The sequence below is a fragment of the Belonocnema kinseyi genome, chromosome 6 (genome assembly GCF_010883055.1).
Source record: "Belonocnema kinseyi isolate 2016_QV_RU_SX_M_011 chromosome 6, B_treatae_v1, whole genome shotgun sequence".
NCBI lineage: Eukaryota > Metazoa > Arthropoda > Insecta > Hymenoptera > Cynipidae > Belonocnema > Belonocnema kinseyi.
Window position 1 is genome coordinate 65,284,981 of NC_046662.1, and position 22,480 is coordinate 65,307,460.

Below are 22,480 nucleotides of genomic sequence, written 5' to 3' on the forward strand. Positions count from 1 at the left end.
CAAAATTATAAATCTTTCAAATCCATAACAAGTTCGAATATAAAACTAAAAAAAAAATTTTTTAATTGTATAAAAATGGTAAATTTCATGACTAAATATTAAAATGAGAAATCTTATAATTTTTAAAAATAAATATACAAACTTTCCCGGAAGACACTAACATAACAAGAAAAAAATTGTGGTTGTAAACCTTCTTTGAAATTTAATGATTTTGTCTAAATTCACCAATTTCTGATGAAAAAAGTTAATATAACAAACTTGTAAATATAATCTAATGATTTTTGACTGAAAACAGTAACATAACCTAAGATTGTAAAAATGATGTGTATCTTCTTTGAAATATAACTGATATTGATTGAAAATACTAATTTGCGACAACAACACTTAAAATATTCCAAATCTGTTGAATGATTATAAATAATGTTCAAATAATGATTATATTTATTTAAAAATATCGATTTTTGACAAAAAAAACTCGTGACATAACAAAAAATTTTTTTAGGATAATAAATCTTCATTTAAGCCCAATAATTTTGCTTAAATCCCCGATTTCCGATGAAAAATTTGAAAACGGCCTAAAATTGTTCATAAATTATAAATCTTTTAAATCCGTAGCAAGTTTGGATTATAAAACTAAAAAAAAATCATAAATTGTATAAAAATGATGGATTTTATGACTTAATGATAACCTGAGAAACCTTACAATTAAAAAAAAAATAAAAATATCAATTTTTCTACGAAAAACACTAAAATAAAATGACAAAAAAATTTTAAATTGTAAATCTTCTTTGAATTTAATGATTTTTGTTTAAATTAACCGAGTTCTGATTAAAAAAGTTAAAATAACAAAATTATAATCTGATACTTTTTTATTGAAAACACCAATCATTGGTGTAAACAAACATAACCTAAAATTGTAAAAATGATGTATATCTTCTTTGAAATATAATTGACTTTGATTAAAAATAGTAATTTTCGACTAAAGAACTTAAAATGTTTCAAAAAAAATGAAAGATTCTAAATCCTGTTCAAATTACAATTATTTTTGTTTAAAAATATCGATTTTTGACAAAAAACCTCTAAGGTAACCAAAAATTGTTTAGGACAGCAAATCTTCAAACTCAATAATTTTTGTTTAACCCGCCGACTTCTGATGAAAAATTTGAAAACCACCTAAAATTGTTCCAAAATTGTAAATCTTTGAAATCCATAGCGAGTTCGGATATATAAAACTCCAATAAAACCATAAATTGTACGAAAATTGTGTATTTCATGACTAAATGATAACCTGTGAAATCGTATAATTAAAAAAATATAAAAATACCAACTTTCTCCGAAAAACACAAATACAAAAAAATGAAAATATTTGAATTTCAATAATTTTTGTTTAATTAACCGATTTCAGATAAAAAGTTAATATAACCTAAAACTGTAAAAAAGTTGTGAATCCTCTTTCAAATATAATTGGTTTTCATTAAAAATACCAATTTCCGACGAAAAATACTTAAAATATTCCAACATTTCTGAAAGATTCTAAATCCTGGTCAAATTGCAATTATTTTTGTTTTGAACTATAGACAGTAAATATTCTTTTAAACCTAATCTTATTATTTAAAAGCACAGATTTTCGATGAAAAATATAACAGAACCGAAAATTGCTCAAAAAATGTCAATCTTCTCTAAAATCCGTAGTGAATTGCGACATATGAAACGCCAATAAGACCACAAAATAAATAAAATTGGTGAATTTCATGACAAAATGATGACCTAAAAATTCTTATAATTTAAAAATGAAAATACCAACTTTCTCCGCAAAGCCCTAACGTAACAAAACAAAAATTTAAATCGTAAATCTTCTTTGAAATTTAATGATTTTTGTTTAAATTAACTAATTTCTAATTAAAAAGGTTGATATAAAAAAATTGTAAATAAAATCCAATGATTTTTTTGTTTACTAAAAACGGTAATTTCTGATGTAAGACCCCAACATAACCTAAAATCGTACAACAGTTTGAATCTACTTTTTTGATAAAAAATAATAAATTCCGACGAATGTTTACATAACCTTAAAATTTACAAAAATAGTCAATCTTTGAAAAGTTACAAGTTCTATCCAAATTATATTATTTTCTTATTAAACATATCAATTTCCAACTAAAAACTGTAAAATTACCAAAAATAGTACAAAGATTTTAATTCGAGATTTTTCATGATTGTAAACTTTATTAATTTTTACAAAATCCATTGAATTTAAATCTAATAAATTGCTTAAAAAATACAAATTTCAGGTGAAATATACCAATATAACCTACAGTTGTTAATAATTCGAAATATTTTTTGAAATTTTATAATTTTTTATTATTATTAAACATACTAATAATTCCACACGAAAAACATTAACCTAAAAAAAATGTATAGTGTAACACGTTAAAATAATTTAAAAAATTGTTTATAATTGTAAATCTTCTTTTACATATGATTTTTTTATTAAAAATTATATTTATTTCAATATATCGACTTTACAGACGAAAAACCTTAACATAAAATAAGAAAAAATGGTTCCAAATTGTAAATTTTCTGTGAAATTTAATGATTTTAGTTTCAAATAACCGATTCCCGTTGAAAATGTTACCATAACCTTAAATTGCTCCGAAATTGTAAATTTTGAGCCATGAGTTTTCTATGAAATATAATTTTTTAAATTAAAAATATTAATTATCGACGAAAAAAACTGACATTAGGCAAAACTGTTAGAAGATGCTAATCTTGTTCAAATTATAATTAGCTTTGTTTAAAATAACAGATTTGCTTTAAAAAGCGATAATAGAACCTTAAACTACTCAAAAGGTGCAAACCTTGTGCAAACTATAATTATTTCGATTTTAAAATACCAATTGTGGATGTAAAACACGAAAATTGTTAAAATTTGGCATCTTTTTTTAAATATTTTTTTAAAAATACCAAATTTAGTTCAAGAACTCTTAAGATTTGAAATATTGTTCTAATTATTTGTTTAGTGTAAAACGCTAACACACAATCTAAAGATGACTAAATATGTGAATCTTTTAAATGTATATTTTTTTATGATAAAAATATTAACTTTAATTAATTCAAAAATTAATATTTTTTGTTTAAAAACGCTAATTTAATTTAGCCGCCCAAGACAGATTCCTGATGAAAATGTTACCATAACCTTAAATTGTTCCGAAATTGTAAATCTTTAGTCATGAATATTCTGTGAAATATAATTTTGTTTTAAATCAAAAATATAAATTATTGATTAAAAAAACTAACATTAGGTTAGAAGATTTTAAATCTTGTTCAAATTAGAATAATTTTTGTTTTAAATAACAGATTTTCATTGAAAAGCGATAATATAACCTGAAACTACTCAAAAGTCCATAAGTAAATAGTATAAACTGTAAAAATGGTACATTTCAATTTTATTTACATTTACAATAATTATTGAAAATTAAGACTCACGCTCAATTGAACTAAACCATAAAAATGTATATTTATTTTTAAAGCTAGAAAATAATTTACTTTCTTACATTACAAGAAATTTATAATAATAATTATGCTATGCAAAATATCTATTGTTGCAAATATGTCGAATACGTTTGACGATTTATATTATTATCAATAGGCTTTATAGAGTAAATAATTATTGAAAAAATGATAGAGTAAAAAACTATTTTTGTGAAAAATAACTTTAAAAAAATTCTGGTTTTTAATTTTTTGATGCATATTTTACAAATTATCTCTCGTTTAAATTGTAACTCCTTTTATAGTGCAACACTTATTTATTAATTGTTATGAAAGTGAACAAAAAAGATTGCAATCTTTAAAAAAATGTAAAAAATTAAACATTTAAACATTTTTTTTATAACTTTATTTTATTGATATCAATTGATAATTCATGTTACTAATAATTTACGTCTAAAAAAATCGTTTAATTGAATATTTTTAATGATTATCTCGCTGAAATTCTCCTTGGAGTGCAACAATTTTTTGTCAATTATTTTCAGAGTGAATCGAAAGTAAATCGAGTGAAATCGAAATTTGTTGACAACTTTAACACATTATTTAATTATTATCAATTTAAGATTCATGTTACCAATAATTTGCTTTAAAAAAATTGATGTTTTTACTCTAAATATCTCGTTGAAATTAAAGATTTTTCTTATAGCGCAACACTTGTCAATTATTTTAAAACTAAATAAAAAAGATTGAGATCTTTCAACACAATTGAAATTGATTTAAACTGTTTTCATATTTTTTGATAACATTTTTAATACATTATTTCATTAATATTATTAAAAATTCGTGTTACCAATCATTTGCGTTTAAAGAACAGTTTATTTACTAATTATTATTAATGCGAACAAAAAAGATTGCAAACTTTAAAAATAATGTTACAAAAAAAAACATTTTCTAATTTTTCGATAAAAACTTTAATGAATTATTTCATTAATGTTATGGAAAATTTATGTTACCAAGAATTCGCATTGAATAAAATAGGTTAAATGCATATTTTTAATCATTACCTCGTTGAAAGTAAAAATTATTCTGATAGTGCAAAAGTTTTTTCTCAATTGTTTTCAGTCAACAAAAAAAATATTGCGATTTGTACAAACAATTGTACTGACTTTAAATTGTTTTAAAATTTTATTATAACAACTGCAATAAATTGTTTTTATAATTTTACATACAACTTAAACTTGTTAAACTACGCGAATCTTTCAAATATATTCTCTTTATTATTAAGAATTCTAATTTCCTACAAAAATCCAATGATTTTTGTTTAAAAACGCTAAAAACCGAGAAATAACCCCTTCATCTTCAAAATCTAAGAATTTCTTATTACAAATTCCCATTTCCAATCTAAAACGCTTACATAGCTTAACCCTCAAAGTGCATACATGGTAAAAATCACGGTAAAGTGCAACGTGGGTTTTCTATACCCCAGCGTATTTAATCAAGTATTGTTTAACCCCTATTGACTATTTCGTCACAATACAATTATTCGATATAGTTGAAGGTATCTTTTATAAGACAGAGTTGATTTTATAGCTATTTATTTATTTTAAACTTGTAAAAAAAATGATTGAAAATAAAAATTTAAAAAACGGGGTTTCTACTTAAAAATTCATAACTCACGCAATTTTACTTACTTTAACCTGAAAATTAATGTTTATACTTTTGAAATAGTGTACACTCATACAAAAAAGATTGCAACATGGTTGCTTTCAAAAAAGATATTTATTTATACCCCATGATTTTTTACCTCCACTTTCATCAGCCTGACGCTTAAAAGTGTTTTAACGATTTTTGTTGTGGAGTTTAAAGTATTTGTTGGATACTAAAAGTAAGTCTATCGGAAACAAAGGGGTGCAGATGGAATTTACATTTTATAAGGTAAAGAAACGTATCTTTTTACAGAAATATCTGTCCAATTGTGATTTCCATACTTTTTTAAAATATATTTTCAGTTGATCAACTGTGAATATAAATTAATAATGATTTTTAAAATTAAACTGTTCTTAAGATTGAAAAATTGAATAATTATTACTGTTACAAAATTATTCGAAATCAGTTTGCAATTTTAGAATTTCAAATTTCTAACGTTAAAAATTAGGTCTTGGAAAATAAAAATAAAATTGGAAAGTCTTATATTAATTAAACAAATGTCAACGCCCGATTGAAACTTTATCAACTATTTCAAATTTTAAAATAACTTCAAAATAATATATTCATAATTAAAGGCTTTTATTAAATTTCACGTATTATTTTAGTCTAAAATATTACATTTGTAAACCAGTCAATTTGGAATTTTTAATTAAGAAAAATAAGATATATTTAATATTTAGAAATATCTGACTGTATATTTAGAAAAAATTGGATGATTTTAAGGGATGTTTAAAAGTTCTAAAATAATATCAAAAATAATCAAAAAATTTAAAAAAAAATGTAAACAACATGCAGATGTTTCAAGATTTTCAAATAAAATTTGAAGGCATTTTAAGGATTTTCTAACCATTTAAAATATAAATAATTTAACTTTTAATTTAAGAAGTGTTCAGTTTGTAAAAAAATGTTATCGTTAAATTTTTAGTGTTTCTGACTTAAAATGATATAATTTTGACCATTTTTAAATTCATTTATTGATTCTTTAATTTATACTTTTGAGCATTGGAATTCATTGGTATTCAATCATTGTTTTATACTTCACAAAAATATCGTAAAAACACTCTTATGGAAAAATTAATGTACATCTTTAAAACGGTACCTACTCTTTTTAGTCCCAGTTTTCGGCACCAGGTGGCGAAATGGTAGACCACCATTCCTAATAAGAGTTTCAAAATTTCTTGGGGTTTCGGACACCCACAATGCAATTTAAGGGTTAAAAATGTTGATGATTTTATTTAACTCCTAATTTCTACTAAAAAGAAATAAAACAACAATTTTCTGTTAAATTCAAGTCTTACACAATATTTACAATAATTTATTAGATAATTTTGAAAATTTTAATTTAGCCGCCCAAGACTATTTAAAAAGCACAAATGCTTTTCAATTTGCAAGGCTTTCCAACATCTTCCTTTATAAAAGGGATTTATTTGTACATGTAATTTTCAAAATTTAATACATAAAATAACTCTCAAGTATAAAAAAAGCCCATCAGTTCGAGATATATCGTTACACCACTTTTTTGTTTCGATAGGAAAGAAAACAGGACATTCATTCGATAGTTTCAATACTTGAAAAAAAAGTTGAATCCTTTTTTTTTCTTCATAACCACACTTAATAACCTAGACTTCGCTTAGAAATAAAATGGCGACAAATTAATAAAAAAAAAGATTTAGTTTATTACGAAATATTTGCAATCCTTCCATCGTACAACGATATCCAATAGTCGATCCTGAAAACAATATCGTCGCCAATTTCTATATCTCATCAACCTAAATTCGCTCTTTTTTTTAACTTTTCTAGAGTTCTTCACCTGCACTCAAAAGATATATAACACTTCTGGCACACCACCAGCATTGTCCTTTACATATAGTCCTCACTTATCTCCTCATCATCATCTTCTTTCTCTCCTCACTGAAGCATCCGCAAACTTCCCATTTCATCATCATCATCAGTAAAATATTTAAAGCTTCCTCGAGAGAGACACCTTCTGCCCGTCGAATTTTTTTAAACTCAGTACAAGGTTTCAGCTCGTACTCTTGAATCGATGAGAAATAAAGCTGTCTCCAATGCCCGTCGCGGAGTTGATTTCCTTGATAATCATAGAAGTCCTCGGTAAAAATTGAGCCAGGATTTCAACCAATTCCCGAACCATGTTTCAAAGAAATTCTTCTCGGCTGAGCAGATTAATTTTTATATGATTCCCTGGTTATGATGCGAGATTTCCCAACAACAACAACAAAACGTAAAATCAAGACACCTGTAGTTACTCTGCTTTCCAAATGGATAGAGAAAAAGGGTAAGCAAAAAAATCAATTGCCGTGATTCTGAAGAAGGATATTGTTATCAAAGAAGATTCTGCCATGCTCTCGTCTATCTCAAGACTCCTTTTTTTTCTACTGATGGACGACTATAATAAATCGACTTTCCCAAAATTCATTCTGCTTCAAGAATATATATATATATATATAAAGAGTATCATCTCCTCCGCTCCTATGTACATTTCAGCTCACACATACTTGATAAAATGTATGTACAAAATAATTTCACACACCTCTCTTCCATGATTCAAGATAGTAGTAGCTATATGACAGAGGATTCGAGAGACCTTTTTTTTATACCTCAAAAGAGAAAAAGGCAAAAAAAATGTACATTTTCGATCCTTGTTTTAAATTAATTAATTTTTTTACGTATCTAAAACTCGCATACGTAATATATTATCCTATGTACAGTGACGACGACGAATCGGACAAATTTGGAAAAGTACGCATGGTCAATAAAAAAAGCATGTCAAGCTAGAGAGAGTGAGAGAGAGAGAGTGTGTGACCCCCGATTCTCTTCCAAACAACAATTGATTCACACGCGCGTTTCCCACACACTAATCTGTGTGCTTTTCGTTTCGCGCCTGTGAAATATCAATCAATATTTCTCCGTTCCTTTCCATTCCCTCGAGAAGAATTGAGGGAAAAAAAGAGTGTATGTTTTTTTTTGTGTGTGTTTGCTCTACCAACCACCTAGAGAACCACTGCTCGTCTTGCAGTCGATTTGCTTTTTCTCGGAATCAGCATAAACCAACCCGAACTCAGAGACAAATTCATAAAACTTGTCCAACGTATCAAATGCCATTTCTGCTACGATGAAATCAACTGCCAAATTTTGCCGGTAGCTAAACAGCACAAGAAATACATGGATTAGATATAATCACTTAAAAAGAGATTATAAATTAAAAGGGATTATTAATTTAGAAAGATTAACATTTACAGGCTGCTTCAATATCCTGTAACAGAAATCTCGTTAGGATCTAAAAATAGATTAAATTTATCGTTAAGAGTGGCTGAACTCAAAACCACAGGATTTTTAAACTTGTTTTCTTAAAAAAAAAGACAAAAAATCGATTTTATAAGATAACTTAATTATAATTAATACGACTAATATTTTATATTAATCCTATTTCCTGAAAGTAAACGAAAATATGTACAAAGGGTCTAATACGTAAAAAGATGTAAATCTCAGAAAACCAAACCTCCATTCTTTTTGAATGTGAAATTCGATTTAGCTACAAGTTTTGCAATACCTTTTGCACTTACTTTTTTTTTCATATAATATACATTTTATATTACTTATAAAAAAAATTAATTTTCAAGGTTCCCTTTATAATAAATTAAATAATTGGATATGTACCGTAGACCTGTTAAATGGAAGAAAATTAAAAAAAATAATATTAACTGATAATCCAGTATTTCAAAACGACAATTTTTTAAAATAAACTTAATTCAAATTTAGTGCACTTTTAGAATTTGATTTCCATTATCCTTTAAAAATAAATTATAGTATCAAATAATTGAAAAGAAACAAAAGCTAAATAAATTGGTAAATTAAAATAATTTAAGAAAGATACAATATAGCGATATAAATTTTTCTCAAATTTTCATATATAACAACCCCAATTTTGTCTAAAACCACAAAAAAATAAAAGCGTTTTTTATTTATATGTAGGGGTTCTATAAGAAAAAATGTTGTCAATTTTATTAAAAGTCGTCAATATTTGACGAATCGAGTTAAACTCAACATTTCTCTTCATAAAATATCATCTACTAACAATTAGATGTTTATATACATTTTTTAAGCAATTTATTATTATTTTGAGCAAATTTCTTTTAGAATCGAGTTAGAAAGTTGTAGTGTTTTGCTAGTTTTTGAACTTATTTTCAATTTTACAGTTAGAACGATTTAATAATCAATTAAATATACGGAAATAATTGTTAAGATAAATTATTTTTAATAGAAATATTCTTAGAGCAGCGCTAAAAATTTTTCAATTTTCAATTAGAGTGATGTAATATTGATTCAACTTAAAAAACGTAATTTTTTAAACAATTAATATTTTTTTAAATAATATTCGCTTTATATAATGCTATAAAGTTGCGGGGTTTTCTGAAATATTTAAATTTTTGTCCACTTTTCACTGGGAACAAGGCATTTAATAATGATATTTAAAAAAAATTGCTGAAATAAATAATTAATTTTTATAAATATCTTTTTCTTATAATAATACTGAATAGTAGCGGTTTTTCCCGAAAAATTTTCCATCGTGTGTCAAATTTTCACTTGAAGCGAAGTAATAATTAATGCAATTTAACAAACATAATTATTTTTAAAAAAATATTTTTAAAACTATCTTTACCTACAATTTTGCTTGATAAAAGCGGAATTTCTAGAAAATTTCAGTTTTTTTTTTACTTTTTAGTTAAGAACTAATAAGAAGTATTAATATTCATTTAAACAAAAATATGATCGATATAGAAAATGGTAAGAATACTTCAAATATCTGCTTTAAAAAATGATTTCTTCTAATGTTTACTCATTATTTATTCATAACTAAAAAGCTAAAACAGTGTATAGAATTTCAGAAAAAACGCAACTTTCTAGCAATTATCTAAGAGAAGATAAAAAAATCTTGTTGAAACAAATTTGTTTAATCAATTATTACTTCGCTCTAGTTGACAAAAAGTGAAAAATTTCAGTAAAAAATTGCTACTATCTAGCATTACCATAGGAAAAGATAATTATAGAGAATAATTCTTCAAGAAATTATTTTAATTGCATTAAATTAAATTACCTTGTTGAATATTTGAGAAAACGGCTACTTTTCAGCATTATTCTAAGAGAATTTTGTTATAAATAATAATAAATGGTTTATAATATTATTTTTGTTCAATTTAAGTGATAATAGCCTCGCTCTAACTGTAAAATTGAAAATAAGTTGAAAAAAATCGAAACTTTCTAGCTCTATTCTAAGAGAAAAATGCCAAAAACAATAATAAAAAGTTTTAAAAATTTATGTAAACATCTGATTATCAGTAGAAAGTAGTATTTTATGTATTGAAGCAATTTGTATTTAAAAATCAGCACTTGTGGGATTCTTTTAGGACCCTATAAACAGACTTATGGGGGCGATATTTAAAAAGCAATTAGACATTTGCATTCTATAACCAATTGCGGATTTTAAAAAATATGAGGACGTAATGCATTAAAATTATTTTTAAAATTCCATAGCATTTTTGAAACACCATAATGTATAAACGACTCAAACTTAAAAAAAAAACTAAAAACTTAAAGTGTGCAAACAATAAACAACTTTTGAAGAAAAAAATGGGATAAAGACGGACAATAACTTTAATAACTTGGTGCTCAGCCAAAAAGAAATAAGTAAAAAAAAAAAAAAAGAAGCCAAAGTCAAACCAAGGCAAATGTGCAATAATTGATGGGGGAATTTCTTTTCAGGGAAATTGTGAGGACAAGTAGAATTAAAAGTAAATACATACGTTTTGATAACAGTTTTTAAAGCAAGCTTTCGCTCCCTCGCGATGAACCAATCCATCAGGAATGCCGCCATTCGTGGCGCTTTCCTGTAGAGTTTGAAAAAACTATGGAAATTACCGAGCCACCAGGCTGAGCGAACCTTTAACGCATGTTTCACACACTCATCTTTCTTATCAGCCGCCGAAAGTGACGCGAGAATCGTGGTTAAATCTGCAACATAAAGGAACAATAAGAAATATTGCAATTTGGAATCAACATTTTAATTAATAGACATTACATGAGAAAAATAGAAATGTAAAGTAATAATAAAAACAAATTTTAATAACTGCCAATGGAAAATTATCTTATGTAAACCGAGTCTCTGGTGGTTCGGATCCCACCTTAAAAAGGAGCATGTGATTATTTAAATTGAAAAAATTCAGAATGATAAATGGAGTGTTTTTTTAACCTAACATAAGAGGCCTTTCAAAAATACGTAACTTTAGGGGGGGGGGGGGTCCACAACTTCGAACATTACTCCAATGTTAAACTTATAATATTATATAATATACATTTATATTTTTTAATAAATTATAATTTTAAATTTTTAATGAGTGCAATATATATAGTGTTATCCGGGTCACTATTTAGTATTCTAACATTACATCATACTCGGTCGGTAACGTCGAAATTTATAAGGACATACCACTTTGTGGAATGCAAAGCGATGATTATATAGGAGTTTGACTAAAATTAATTTTTGCAGACGAAAGTAAGTGAAAAATCGTGATATGGCTTTGCTTCTCACATAGAAAAGCCATTTCGTTAATAATTTTTAGCAATTGGGGAAGTGTGCGACTTGGACAATCCATCAAGAAAGAATATAATGTGCCGTGATTGAAGTTAGGTTGAATTGTTATGATAGCTGACGGTGAATATTTTTTAATTTTGATAGTTCGTCAACGTGTGTTTTTCAAAGATGTCATGAAATTATTTTTTCACTTTGAGAAAACAAAAATTATCAAAGACTGTGATCCTTCTTAAGAAATCCGATAAGACTTCTTGAAAATCCTTAAACTTCTCCGACTTTTTTTTAAATTCCTTCAAACTGTTTGCAAACATTTCAAATCATTTGAAGTATCTCGAAATTGACTAAAATTAATTTTAATCCTGTAAAATCTTTAAAATATTATTAAATCATTGAATCTTTTTAAATCCTTTGAAGTCTCTTAAAACTTATTAAAATCTGTTTAAATAACTTTTTTTTTAAATCAGTTTTTAAATAGCTTTAAAATCTTTAAAATCCCTAAAACTGTCTTAAAATCTTTTAAAATTCCTCGAAAACCTTGAAACGTTTTTGAATTGTCTTTAAATCCTTTAAGAGAAAATCCTAAAATCTCGTCAAGTCCCTATAGTAATTCCTTAAAATCACTTGATTTTTCAGAAATTCTGTAAGTTAAAAAAAAATCCTTTAACTCCTGCGAATTTTTTTTTTAGTCCCTTCAACTTCTTCAAAATAATTTAAAATTGTCGAAATTGAGTACAGTTAATTAAAATCCTTTGAATTTTCTTAAATTCCTTAAAATATTTTTAAAAAAATTACATCCCTTGAAATATCTTCAAATTTATTAAGATCTTTTTGAATAACTTTTCAGTAACTCGCTTGACATTCTTTAAAATCAACTAAACTGCCTTAAAATTTGATCAAATCGCTTGCAAATCCTTAAACCTTTTTGGATTCTTTAAAAAAATCTTTAAAATTCCTTCAAAATCGTTCAATTTATCTGCATTCTTTTAAAATCCCTTCAAAATTTTTTGAAATCGTTAAAAATCTTTCGAGAAATCCCAAGATCACTTAAAGCCTTTTAAAATCTTTTAGTCTCTTTGATATAACCTTATTTGATATGAAACTACTTAAAATCACTTATTATCGAAAAGTATGACATAAGTCGCCGGAAATTGTGGTTATGACCTCAATTGCGGCAAATTATAATTTTTCGTGATGGATTGCCTGATTAAATATTTTCCAAATTACCAACAATAATTAAATAAATGGCTTTTCTTTCATAAAAGAAAAGCTATATCACGATTTTTTGTAAATTTATCTGAAAGGCGAGTTCAATTTTCAGTTAAAAAATTAATTTCCAATTATTAAAAAAAAAAAACTTTCAACCAAGAAACTTACTTTTTTACGAAAAAAAAGATGAATTTTCAATCAAATAGTGGAGTTTTCAACTAAAAAATATAAATTTTCAACAAACACTGGAATAGTTCAAAAATTAATGTTAAACAAAATATAAAAACTATTTTTTAATCAAATATATGAATTTTTAACTAAATAAATTGAATTTTTAACAGAGTAGTTTAATTCGCAGTTAAAAAATTAATGTTCAAAGAAGGTTAAATGAATACCAAAAAAAAAGAATTTGCAATCAAATAATTAAATTTTCAACTAAACAATGGAATTTTCAACTAAAAAATATTATATTAAAAAAAATGGAATGGTTAAATTTTCAGTTACAAAATTAATTTTCCCACAAGATTAAATTAATACCAAAAAGAAAAATTTTCAACTAAATAGTAGTTTTCAGTTTTAAAAAATCAACGAAAAAAAAGGAATTTTCCAAAAATTACATGAATTCACAACCAAATATTTGAATTTTCAACTTAAAATAGAACCGTTAAATTTTCAGTAGAAAAATTAATTTTCAACAAACAATGGAATATATTATTATGAAGTTATTTTCAAGTTGAAAGTATTTTATAAACTTTCAGTAACACATTCACATTTGTTTAATGACTAGGACTTTCAAATTGAAACCGTTTAAGTTTTAACGTTAAAATCTGAAAATTCTTAAATTTTGAACTGATTAAAAATCGTCTTTGTTCACTTTTTATTACTTAAAGTGCAGATAAATTAAAAAAAAAACAATATTTATTAATTAAATAAAAATGTTTTTTATCCAAAACGTTCAACATCAAAGGCTTTTATTTTTTAATTGTTCAAGTCTTTATGAAAGCATTTAAAAACTCTTTAAATTAAAAATGTAAGCTTAAAAATAAAATTTTGAAATGGAAAATGGTTTGAATAAAAAAATTTTGAATTGCGCATTGTAAGTTAAATAATAGCATAATTGAAAAACATAATAATTCAACTGATTATTTAAAAACTGTTGAAATCGAACTTGGACAGATTTTTCTGTTACAAATTTGTAAATTTCCCAGAAAAAAGAACAAAAACAATTCACTGTCATTTCCCGGGCACCAAAAATTTGCCGGTTTCCGGGATCAGCGGCCAGCCTGAAAGAGATCTCAAAAATTCTAAATCACGACAAAAGTTTTTTTTTGTTTCGCAAAACGTAAATCATAAAATATTTCTTTGTCTCAAACTAAATAAATTTCAGTTTCGAAATATCCAAATCTATTTTTTTAAATGCGTACATACGATTAAATGAAAAACAATCATGTTTTTGCACATTTTCATAAAAATTGTTATTGAGCAAAAAATTTAGTTTTAAATTTCCTATTTTTTTATTATTGTTTACTAGTAAGATCTGTAGACATAACAAATTCGTCATAAATTTTGCACCAAAAGGAAATATTTTGAATTTTAAATCGTTAAATTTTACCCATTTAAATTGTTTTTCACTTTTATCGAAAGTCAACCCACAAGTTCTTTTCCAAATTGGACACTATTAGCTTTCAATAGTTCAAGATTCAGCTTTTCACTGTTCGAGACGCTTCAATCACGAGTTTTTGTTGTTGTAAGTACAAGTGAATTAGTTGCATTTTAATACTAAAAGTAACTGTTCCCATTTTATATTGGATAACAACTTCCAAAATGCGTACACTGACTAATTTCATAAAATTTTTCGCACAACACAAATATTGTATTTTCAAATATCGTATATTTAAAAGGAGAAAACTGTGCACTCTGTATTTTATCAATTATTTACAACATGCTCGCATGTTCCTCCTTAAACTATGCGCGAGGAGCTATTCACTTTAGAAATATTGTTCAAAAATCGCTACATAGTAAAAAAATCATGATTCAGAATCACAAAAATCATATTCATATTTGTAAGATTTTGGACTTTCCAAAATTCAATAGACTGAAAAGAGCAATTGAAAAGCAGTTTTAAATCTCACCGGAAATCTTTCAAATGGGCAAAAATCTTCGCCGATCTTGCCAAAACTTTTGAGATCTGTAATGTTAAATCGCCAATTCAGATTTCGAAAGATTTTTAGGATCGCTTGATTAACCTGATTTTATATATTTTATTTATAATTTTCTATTCTGGACCCCCTTAAAAAAGTGGTTCAATTTGAAAACGAATTCTCACCTTGCGTGTTCTTGGTGAAAATGTAGTAGAGTATCCTGTAAGCCACAAATTCACAGCGATTCTCACCACCCACGTCCTGATATAACATCCGCAATTGGGTCTGACACTGATTGAACTCTTCATGGTCACCGCGTTCGAGTGCGACTCGAGCATGGGTTTCATAAACATGAACAGTGAAAGCATCGCGGATGCCTTGTACCGTCAAGTCTTGACGAATGGATTTCAGTTGGTCGCACGCATACCGATAATCTTGCTCAGCCAACCACCGTTTCTTAACGTGAGCCAAGGAATTTTTTAGTACACTTACCGGTCGCACAGCAGACGAAGCTGGAGCCTGAAATGGAAAAGAAAACCATATATATTAAAATCCCGTGTCACGATGTTTGTCACCACTAAACTCCGAAACTACTTAACCGATCTTGATGCAATTTTGTATAATCTGTGTAATTTGGCCCAACTTAAGGGATAGGATACTTTTAATGTCATTTAATTACCTCAATACTTTTTCTATTGTAAATTAAATATTTTTATTTGCATACTCCATGAGTTTCTAACAGATGGCGGTGTAAGTTAGTTTGCTCACCGACATATCAACATTTCGCGTTATCTAGCTTGAGTAAACAGCCAATAGATGACACCAAGTTTAGTATAATATAAATTCAACTTTATTGTAACTGAGCCACAGCAACGCGTGGCCGGGTTCGGCTAGTTCTAATATAAATCATAAAAGTAAAAAGTTTCTAGCATTTATAAAGTTCTTTTGAATTTATTACAGACTGTCTACTCAAATCCTAGAAAAAAATTCCCTGACAATTACAGGTTTTTTCCAGGTATCTCAAGTTTTTTTCCAGGTATAATTTTTCATAGTATTTTACTGCTTATACTTAAAATGTAGTGCATATTTAGTTCAAATTAATTCTAGTACTAAATAGTTGAATTGCGACAAAAAATTATCAGTTTTCAAACTAAAATGTAATAGTTAAATTCTCCGTTACAATAGTTAAATTTTAATTCAAAAAGATAAATTTTCAAACCAGAAGTTAAACTTTCTACCAAAAATACATGCATTTTTTAAGAAATAGTTGAATTTTGAATTAAAATTATTAAATGTTTAACAACAACATTTAATTTCAACAAAACAAAGATGTTTTTTCAACAAAATAGTTCGATTTTCAATCAGTGATGAATTTTCAACTAAAATCAGAAACAATAGTTGAATTTTGAACTAAAATATCAATTTTCGATCAAAAATGGAATAGTTACATTTTCAGAGGAGAACAAATTAATTTTCAACAACAAAAAAAGGAATTTTTAACAAAATAGTGTAATTTTTTATCAAAATGATACATTTTCAACTAAAAATTATAAACCTTTGACTAATATAGTTGAATTTTGAATCGAAGTAATGAATTTTGAACTAAAACATCCATTTACAATCAAAAATTGAATAGTTACATTTTCAGAAAAGAAAAAAATTAATTTTTGAACAAAAAAAATACAAAGAAACAAATTTTTAACAAAATAGTTTAATTTTCAACTATAGTTATGAATTTACAACTAAAATTTGAAACCTTTAACTAATATAGTTGAATTTTCAACCAAAAAGATAAATTTTTTAACAACAAGATTAACTTCTACCAAAAAAGATGTTTTTCCATGACAGGGTGACCGTTTTTATCGAAGAAAAAATCCTCGGTTTACAAACATTTTTCCCGGTCAATAATATTTTAAAATTCCAACACTATTCTAAACATTTTTCCATTTAAAGTAATAAAAAACACAAATTAAAAAGCTTTAAAACTGCAAAATTCAGAATTTTTAATATATAGAAATTATAGAGTTAAAAAATTTAGATTAAGTTCGAAAAATCTAAATCCACGTTAACATTTTCAATACTCTAAATTAAAGAATCAATCATGAAACTTAAAAATTTTTCCAAATTATATCAAGTTATTTTAGGCTAGAAAAATTCAAAATTAAAATTGATTTTTACTCAAAATTTCTTAAATTAGAAGTTAAATTATTTTCATTTTAGATAGTTTAAGCATTCTTGAAAAGCTTTGAAATTTTATTTCAAAATGTTGAGAAATCTAGAAGTGTTCCATATTATTTCTACATAAAAATTCAACAATTTTCCATACAAATTAAACCTTTTTAAAATAGAGCAATAAACATTGTGACGCTGAAAGTTTAAAAGCTTTTTTAAAATTTTAAAATTCAAAGATTTCAATTTCAAACAATTAAAATAAAAAATGTTTCCTTCAAATATTTGTCTTCAATTTACTCCTCTTAAATTAACAGTCACATATTGCAAAATTTTAAATAATTATTCCTATTCTTAATTACAAAATTTTAAATTAAATGGGTTAAAAAGTGAATAATTTTGACTGAAACAATTTTTTTAATTTAACAAAAGCCTTTAATTATGAATATATATTATTATTAAGTTATTTCTAAGTCCATGTTGTCCTGGTACGGTAAACACCCTGTCATAATTGAAAAATATAAGAATTCAACTGATTTAAAAAAAACGGTTGAAATCAAACTTGGACAGACATTTTTTTCTTCTTAAAATTTGTAAAATTTCCAGTCATTCCCTGTCCAGTAGGTATACAAAAACTGCCTGACAATTCCAGGTTTTCCTGGTACGGAAGACACCCTGTCATAATTGAAAAATACACAAATTCAACTGATTTAAAGAAAGAAAATGACATATATTTTTCTTTTTAAAATTTGTAAAATTCCCGGCCATTTCCCGTCCAGCGGGTATAAAAAAATTGCCTGACAATCTCAGGTTTTTCTGGTACGGTAAACACCCTGTCATAGTTGAAAAATATAAAAATTCAACTGTTTAAATCAAACTTTGAGATTTTTTTCTTCTTTGAAATTGGTAAAATTCCCAGTTAAGAAATTAATATACTGTCATTTTCCGGTTCCAGAGACCTCTATTATATTAAATTTGACAGAAAAAGAAAAATCATAAAACAAAAAATACTTACAGAAGTGAGACGTAGATACTGTTTCTCGAGATCCTGACAGGATCCGATAATATGAAGACCTGTGAAGTCGAAATCCCCCGTGACATCTTCCCTAATACTACTGTTAGCCGATCTACAAGAATCATTGAATCTAGCCGCGCGCTGCTGCAACTTCTCCTTGGATCCAAGCTCCTCGCTCCCGGTCGCTAAACCAAACTCTGAATAAAAATGCGACTTTGCCGGCTTTGTTTTCTTCGTTTTCTTGTTGGTGGTGCTGTTGTGACTACTACTCTGTTTGCTTCGAGCCGATTTTTTTGACTTGGACGACTTGTGATCGTGATCACGATCGCTCGGACTCGACGACGAGGAAGTGCTACGTCTGTATTTCCGTGAGGGTGTACGAGAGCGTGAACGCGATCTCGATCGTGACCTCGACCTCGAGCGCGACCTCGATCTGGATCGCTTGTGACCGGCAGAGAGACGCGCGCCAAGCCGTGCCCCGAGGGATGTCGAGAGCCCTGGCTTGCGCAAGCCTCCCTGCATACTGGCCAGCGAAAAGCCGAGTTTCAAAGGCGAATTACGAGGTTTTATCGTCATGGTCATACGTTCACTGTGAATGCTCGGCAGAGGCTCTTTGTCCCAGTCCTTAACCCAAAGTGATCCGTCATTCGCCGCCCTCGTGATTTTCCCCTTGAGTACAATCTCAACCTGATCCTTGTCGACGGGCGTCTGGCACTTCTCATAGCACCGGTTCACGTAGTTCTTCAAATTATCCGGCCAATCACCCACCACGTTCCCGAGAGGACTACCTACCGAAGCTTTCGCGGGCACGGGCTCTGCTGGAGTTACTACGGGATTATCAATAATTATGGATGGTGGCAGTGGCGGTGGTGGTTGCTCAACTTGAGGGGGAGTCGGGACAATTTCCTGATGTTGGGGTGGTAGGGGAGGTATATCGGTATTCAAATTTGGACCCGAGACAAAAGTCGTCGGGGCGCTATGAATTCCCTGAAAGGTGTTATTTTTATTCTGGGCCGCGAGGTTTTTGTTCCTTTTACGCTTTTTCTTCGCCGCCCCACTATTTCCAGAAGGAGAAAAGCCGAGACCGGTTTTCTTGTTCTGGAGATTGAAACGAATCTGCCCGTTAAATTCTGAAATCAAACAAGAAGAAGAGAATCGTTATGTCACCAATCTACATGTTGTAAAGCTTCGTAGCCCATCAAAACTTAATTTGTTGAAGATTAATCCCAACATTCAGCAACTTGTGATGATAAACATAAATTCATATTTAAAACATGTTAAACAAATTTCAAGTACAAATTCATTCAATATTATTTTATATTTATATATGGTTCATTCCACGGGAGACTTACCCCCAACATTTTTTTTCGTCCGAAATATTTTTTTTTTTTTTCGTTGAAGTATACTGAAAAATTGCTTCATTGAATTTTCATAAATAAATTAGGCACTTTTATAAAAAGAGATTGCTAAAAAAAGGAAACAATTTTTTTCACTTTTTTCTGGATTACTATTCGCAACACATTCCAAAATATGCTGTAACCCAGGATCGCTCGGTCTTTTTCAAGATCTACCAATTTTTTTTCTACGGGAAACTGAGAGGAAATTTATGATTCCTTTGGAAAAAAATCCTAGTTGGAAGGGCTCTTTTCTGGTATAACTTGACAGAGCTTCAAATACAAAGTGGTTACAAAGCATCAAGGCGTTCAAAATTTAAGACTTTTTTCCAAGTCGTGAATCTGTAAATAAAATTTCGAAAATAGAAAAAATTAAATACTTTAGAAATTGGTTACTTAAAATTCAAAGGAATTGAAATTGCATTAGCGCTTTTAAATAAAAATAACTTTTAATTTGAAACTACTTTAAAGTACATTGAATGTTTCAAAATAAAAACTGCTTGAATTGAAGAATTTGTATTGCACTCAAAAAAATAATTTAAATTGATGCCACAAATTTGTCTAAGATAAAAAATTATTTTTTCGTCATTTTTGCTTCTCAAAATGTAAATTTTGTAAATTATAAACCTTTAAAATTGAATTATTCGAAAAAAGTTTTCAAATTGATATGTTTTTAATATTAGGCAATAAAAATTCAAGGACGCGTGAAGTCCTTGCTACTTTTTAATTTAATTTGAAAATTACATTTTGAATTATTTATAAATAATAGAATTTTTAGGGAATTTAAATTGCGAGTATACAAAAATTACAATTTCCACATTTCTGGGTCAAAACTAAGTAGATTCCACCTATTCACCTGGGATCGCTAGTATATACAGGATCTACCTTTGGAGACCCCTGTGTTAGGAATATTAATCCACAAAAAAAGTGAGAAAAATTAGGTCCTTTTTTAGCAATCTCTATTTGTTTATAAAAATGCCCAATTTCTTTATGGAAATTCAATCGAGCCTTTTTCAGCATACATAATTTCGAAGTTCGGGATCAAGCAATATTAGATAAAATGTATGAATTTTGTTTGATAAATACTTTTTTCAGTTTTAAAAAAGTTAAAACAATCCCTTTTTTTAAACGATAATTTTCAAAAATTGATTCCTCGGAAATTTTGCAAATCATAATGAAATAAAAAAAATACGTATAGAACATATTTCAACAAAGAACGAAAAGAAAATATTTTGCGCAAAAAAAAAAAAAATTAGAGGACAAATCTTACGTGGAATGGCCCATATAGTTTTGTTGTCATTTATGCTTTTCGAATCTTCGCGCTCTATTATTATCATAGTGCGCATACTCGTACACGATTGTACGAGGTGCGTCGCGTTTTCTACTCCATCTCTTGTAAGTCAGTCATCTTTATGCATTCGTCAAATAAAGACAATCTAAAAGTTCCCGCTCTCGTTTTTCTTTTTCATAGAACAAACACATCAGGTTATGGGCCCAGAAAGTTTGTCGGGTTCATGAAAAAGAATAAAACGGGCTGGCAAAAGAGTGATTACGCGCGCAAAGCGTAATAGACGAAATCTGTGCGAGGCGGAGTTTATCATCGCGTGAAGTGTCTCGTTTGAAAATAAAAATGGCCGATCTTATTTCAACGCGACACATGGACAAGTTCAATGGTTCGAACTACCAAGTATGGAAGTTTCAAGTGAGAGCGATTCTTATCGCGCATGGTATCGATGATGTTGTCGATGGTACGCGAGTGAAACCCGAGGAAAACGACAATGCTTTGAAGACCTGGAAGAAAGACGACACCAAAGCCATGTATTTCCTTTCGTCAACCATGGAACCGGCACATGTCGAAAGTGTCTTGACGTGCAAAACGAGTCGAGAGATGTGGACGAAGCTGGCTCTAATTCATGAACAGAAATCGGAAACGAACAAACTCATCATGACGCAGCGTTTCCATGAATACAAAATGGAGTCGAATGACACGATAAGTCAGCACGTCGCGAAAGTGCAAAACATGGCCGCGCAGCTGAATGATGTCGGCGAGACAGTGTCTAACGTAGCAATCATGGCGAAAATCTTGGCAAGCTTGCCTTCAAGATTTAACGCTCTAAAAACAGCGTGGGACAGCGTTGATCCCGAGAGGCAGACACTAGAAAATCTCCAGGAAAGACTACTGAAGGAAGAGACAAGATCCTTGGCAGACGATGGCGCGACGTCGGCGTTTGCAACGGCAATGAAAAACACAACGAAATTTCAGAAGAAAGACGCGAAGGATTTTATTAATGTCGAATGTTTTTCTTGTCATAAAAAAGGTCATTATGCTTGGCAATGTTTGAACAAGAAAAAGGAAAAAAATGGCGCGAAATTGGACGATTGCGCATTCATCATTACTGAGAGAGAAGATTCTCGTCACTTAATCGAGCGATTCGAAAAAATGGATGTTAGTGACGTGTGGCTCCTCGACAGTGGTGCATCCAGGCACATTTCCTTCAGACGCGAATGGTTCACAGATTTCTCCAACACCTTCGGTGAGTATGCAACGCTCGGTGACAATGGCGAATGTGAAGTGCGTGTGATTGGAACTGTAAAAATCCGAAAACTCGTGAAAAATGAGTGGACTTCTTCGAAGATAGAAAGCGTGTTGTAGGTTCCAAAACTACGGAAAAACTTATTTTCGGTCGGAGTGTGCGCGGCGAGAGATTTTGAAGTGACTTTCTCGGAAAATCGCGTAGTGATTTCGAGACGCGGA

The 22,480-nt window shown here is 28.3% G+C and overlaps 1 protein-coding gene across 4 annotated transcripts in view; it reads right to left on the reverse strand.

Annotated features, from left to right (window-relative positions):
• Positions 1–6,469: 6,469 nt before the first annotated feature.
• Positions 6,470–22,480, reverse strand: part of LOC117174096 (leukocyte receptor cluster member 8 homolog) — a 28,064-nt gene continuing 12,053 nt past the window's right edge. For 3 of the 4 annotated variants that reach the window (XM_033362829.1, XM_033362830.1, XM_033362827.1), the window contains 3 exons: positions 18,332–19,461; positions 15,333–15,666; positions 10,216–11,220 (listed from right to left, as the gene is read on the reverse strand). In XM_033362829.1, the coding sequence (XP_033218720.1) occupies positions 10,793–11,220; positions 15,333–15,666; positions 18,332–19,461 (1,892 nt within the window). In that variant the 3' untranslated portion in view covers positions 10,216–10,792. Of the gene's footprint in view, positions 8,354–10,215; positions 11,221–15,332; positions 15,667–18,331; positions 19,462–22,480 lie in introns of those variants that run through there. The other variant, XM_033362828.1, reaches the window with a different exon arrangement.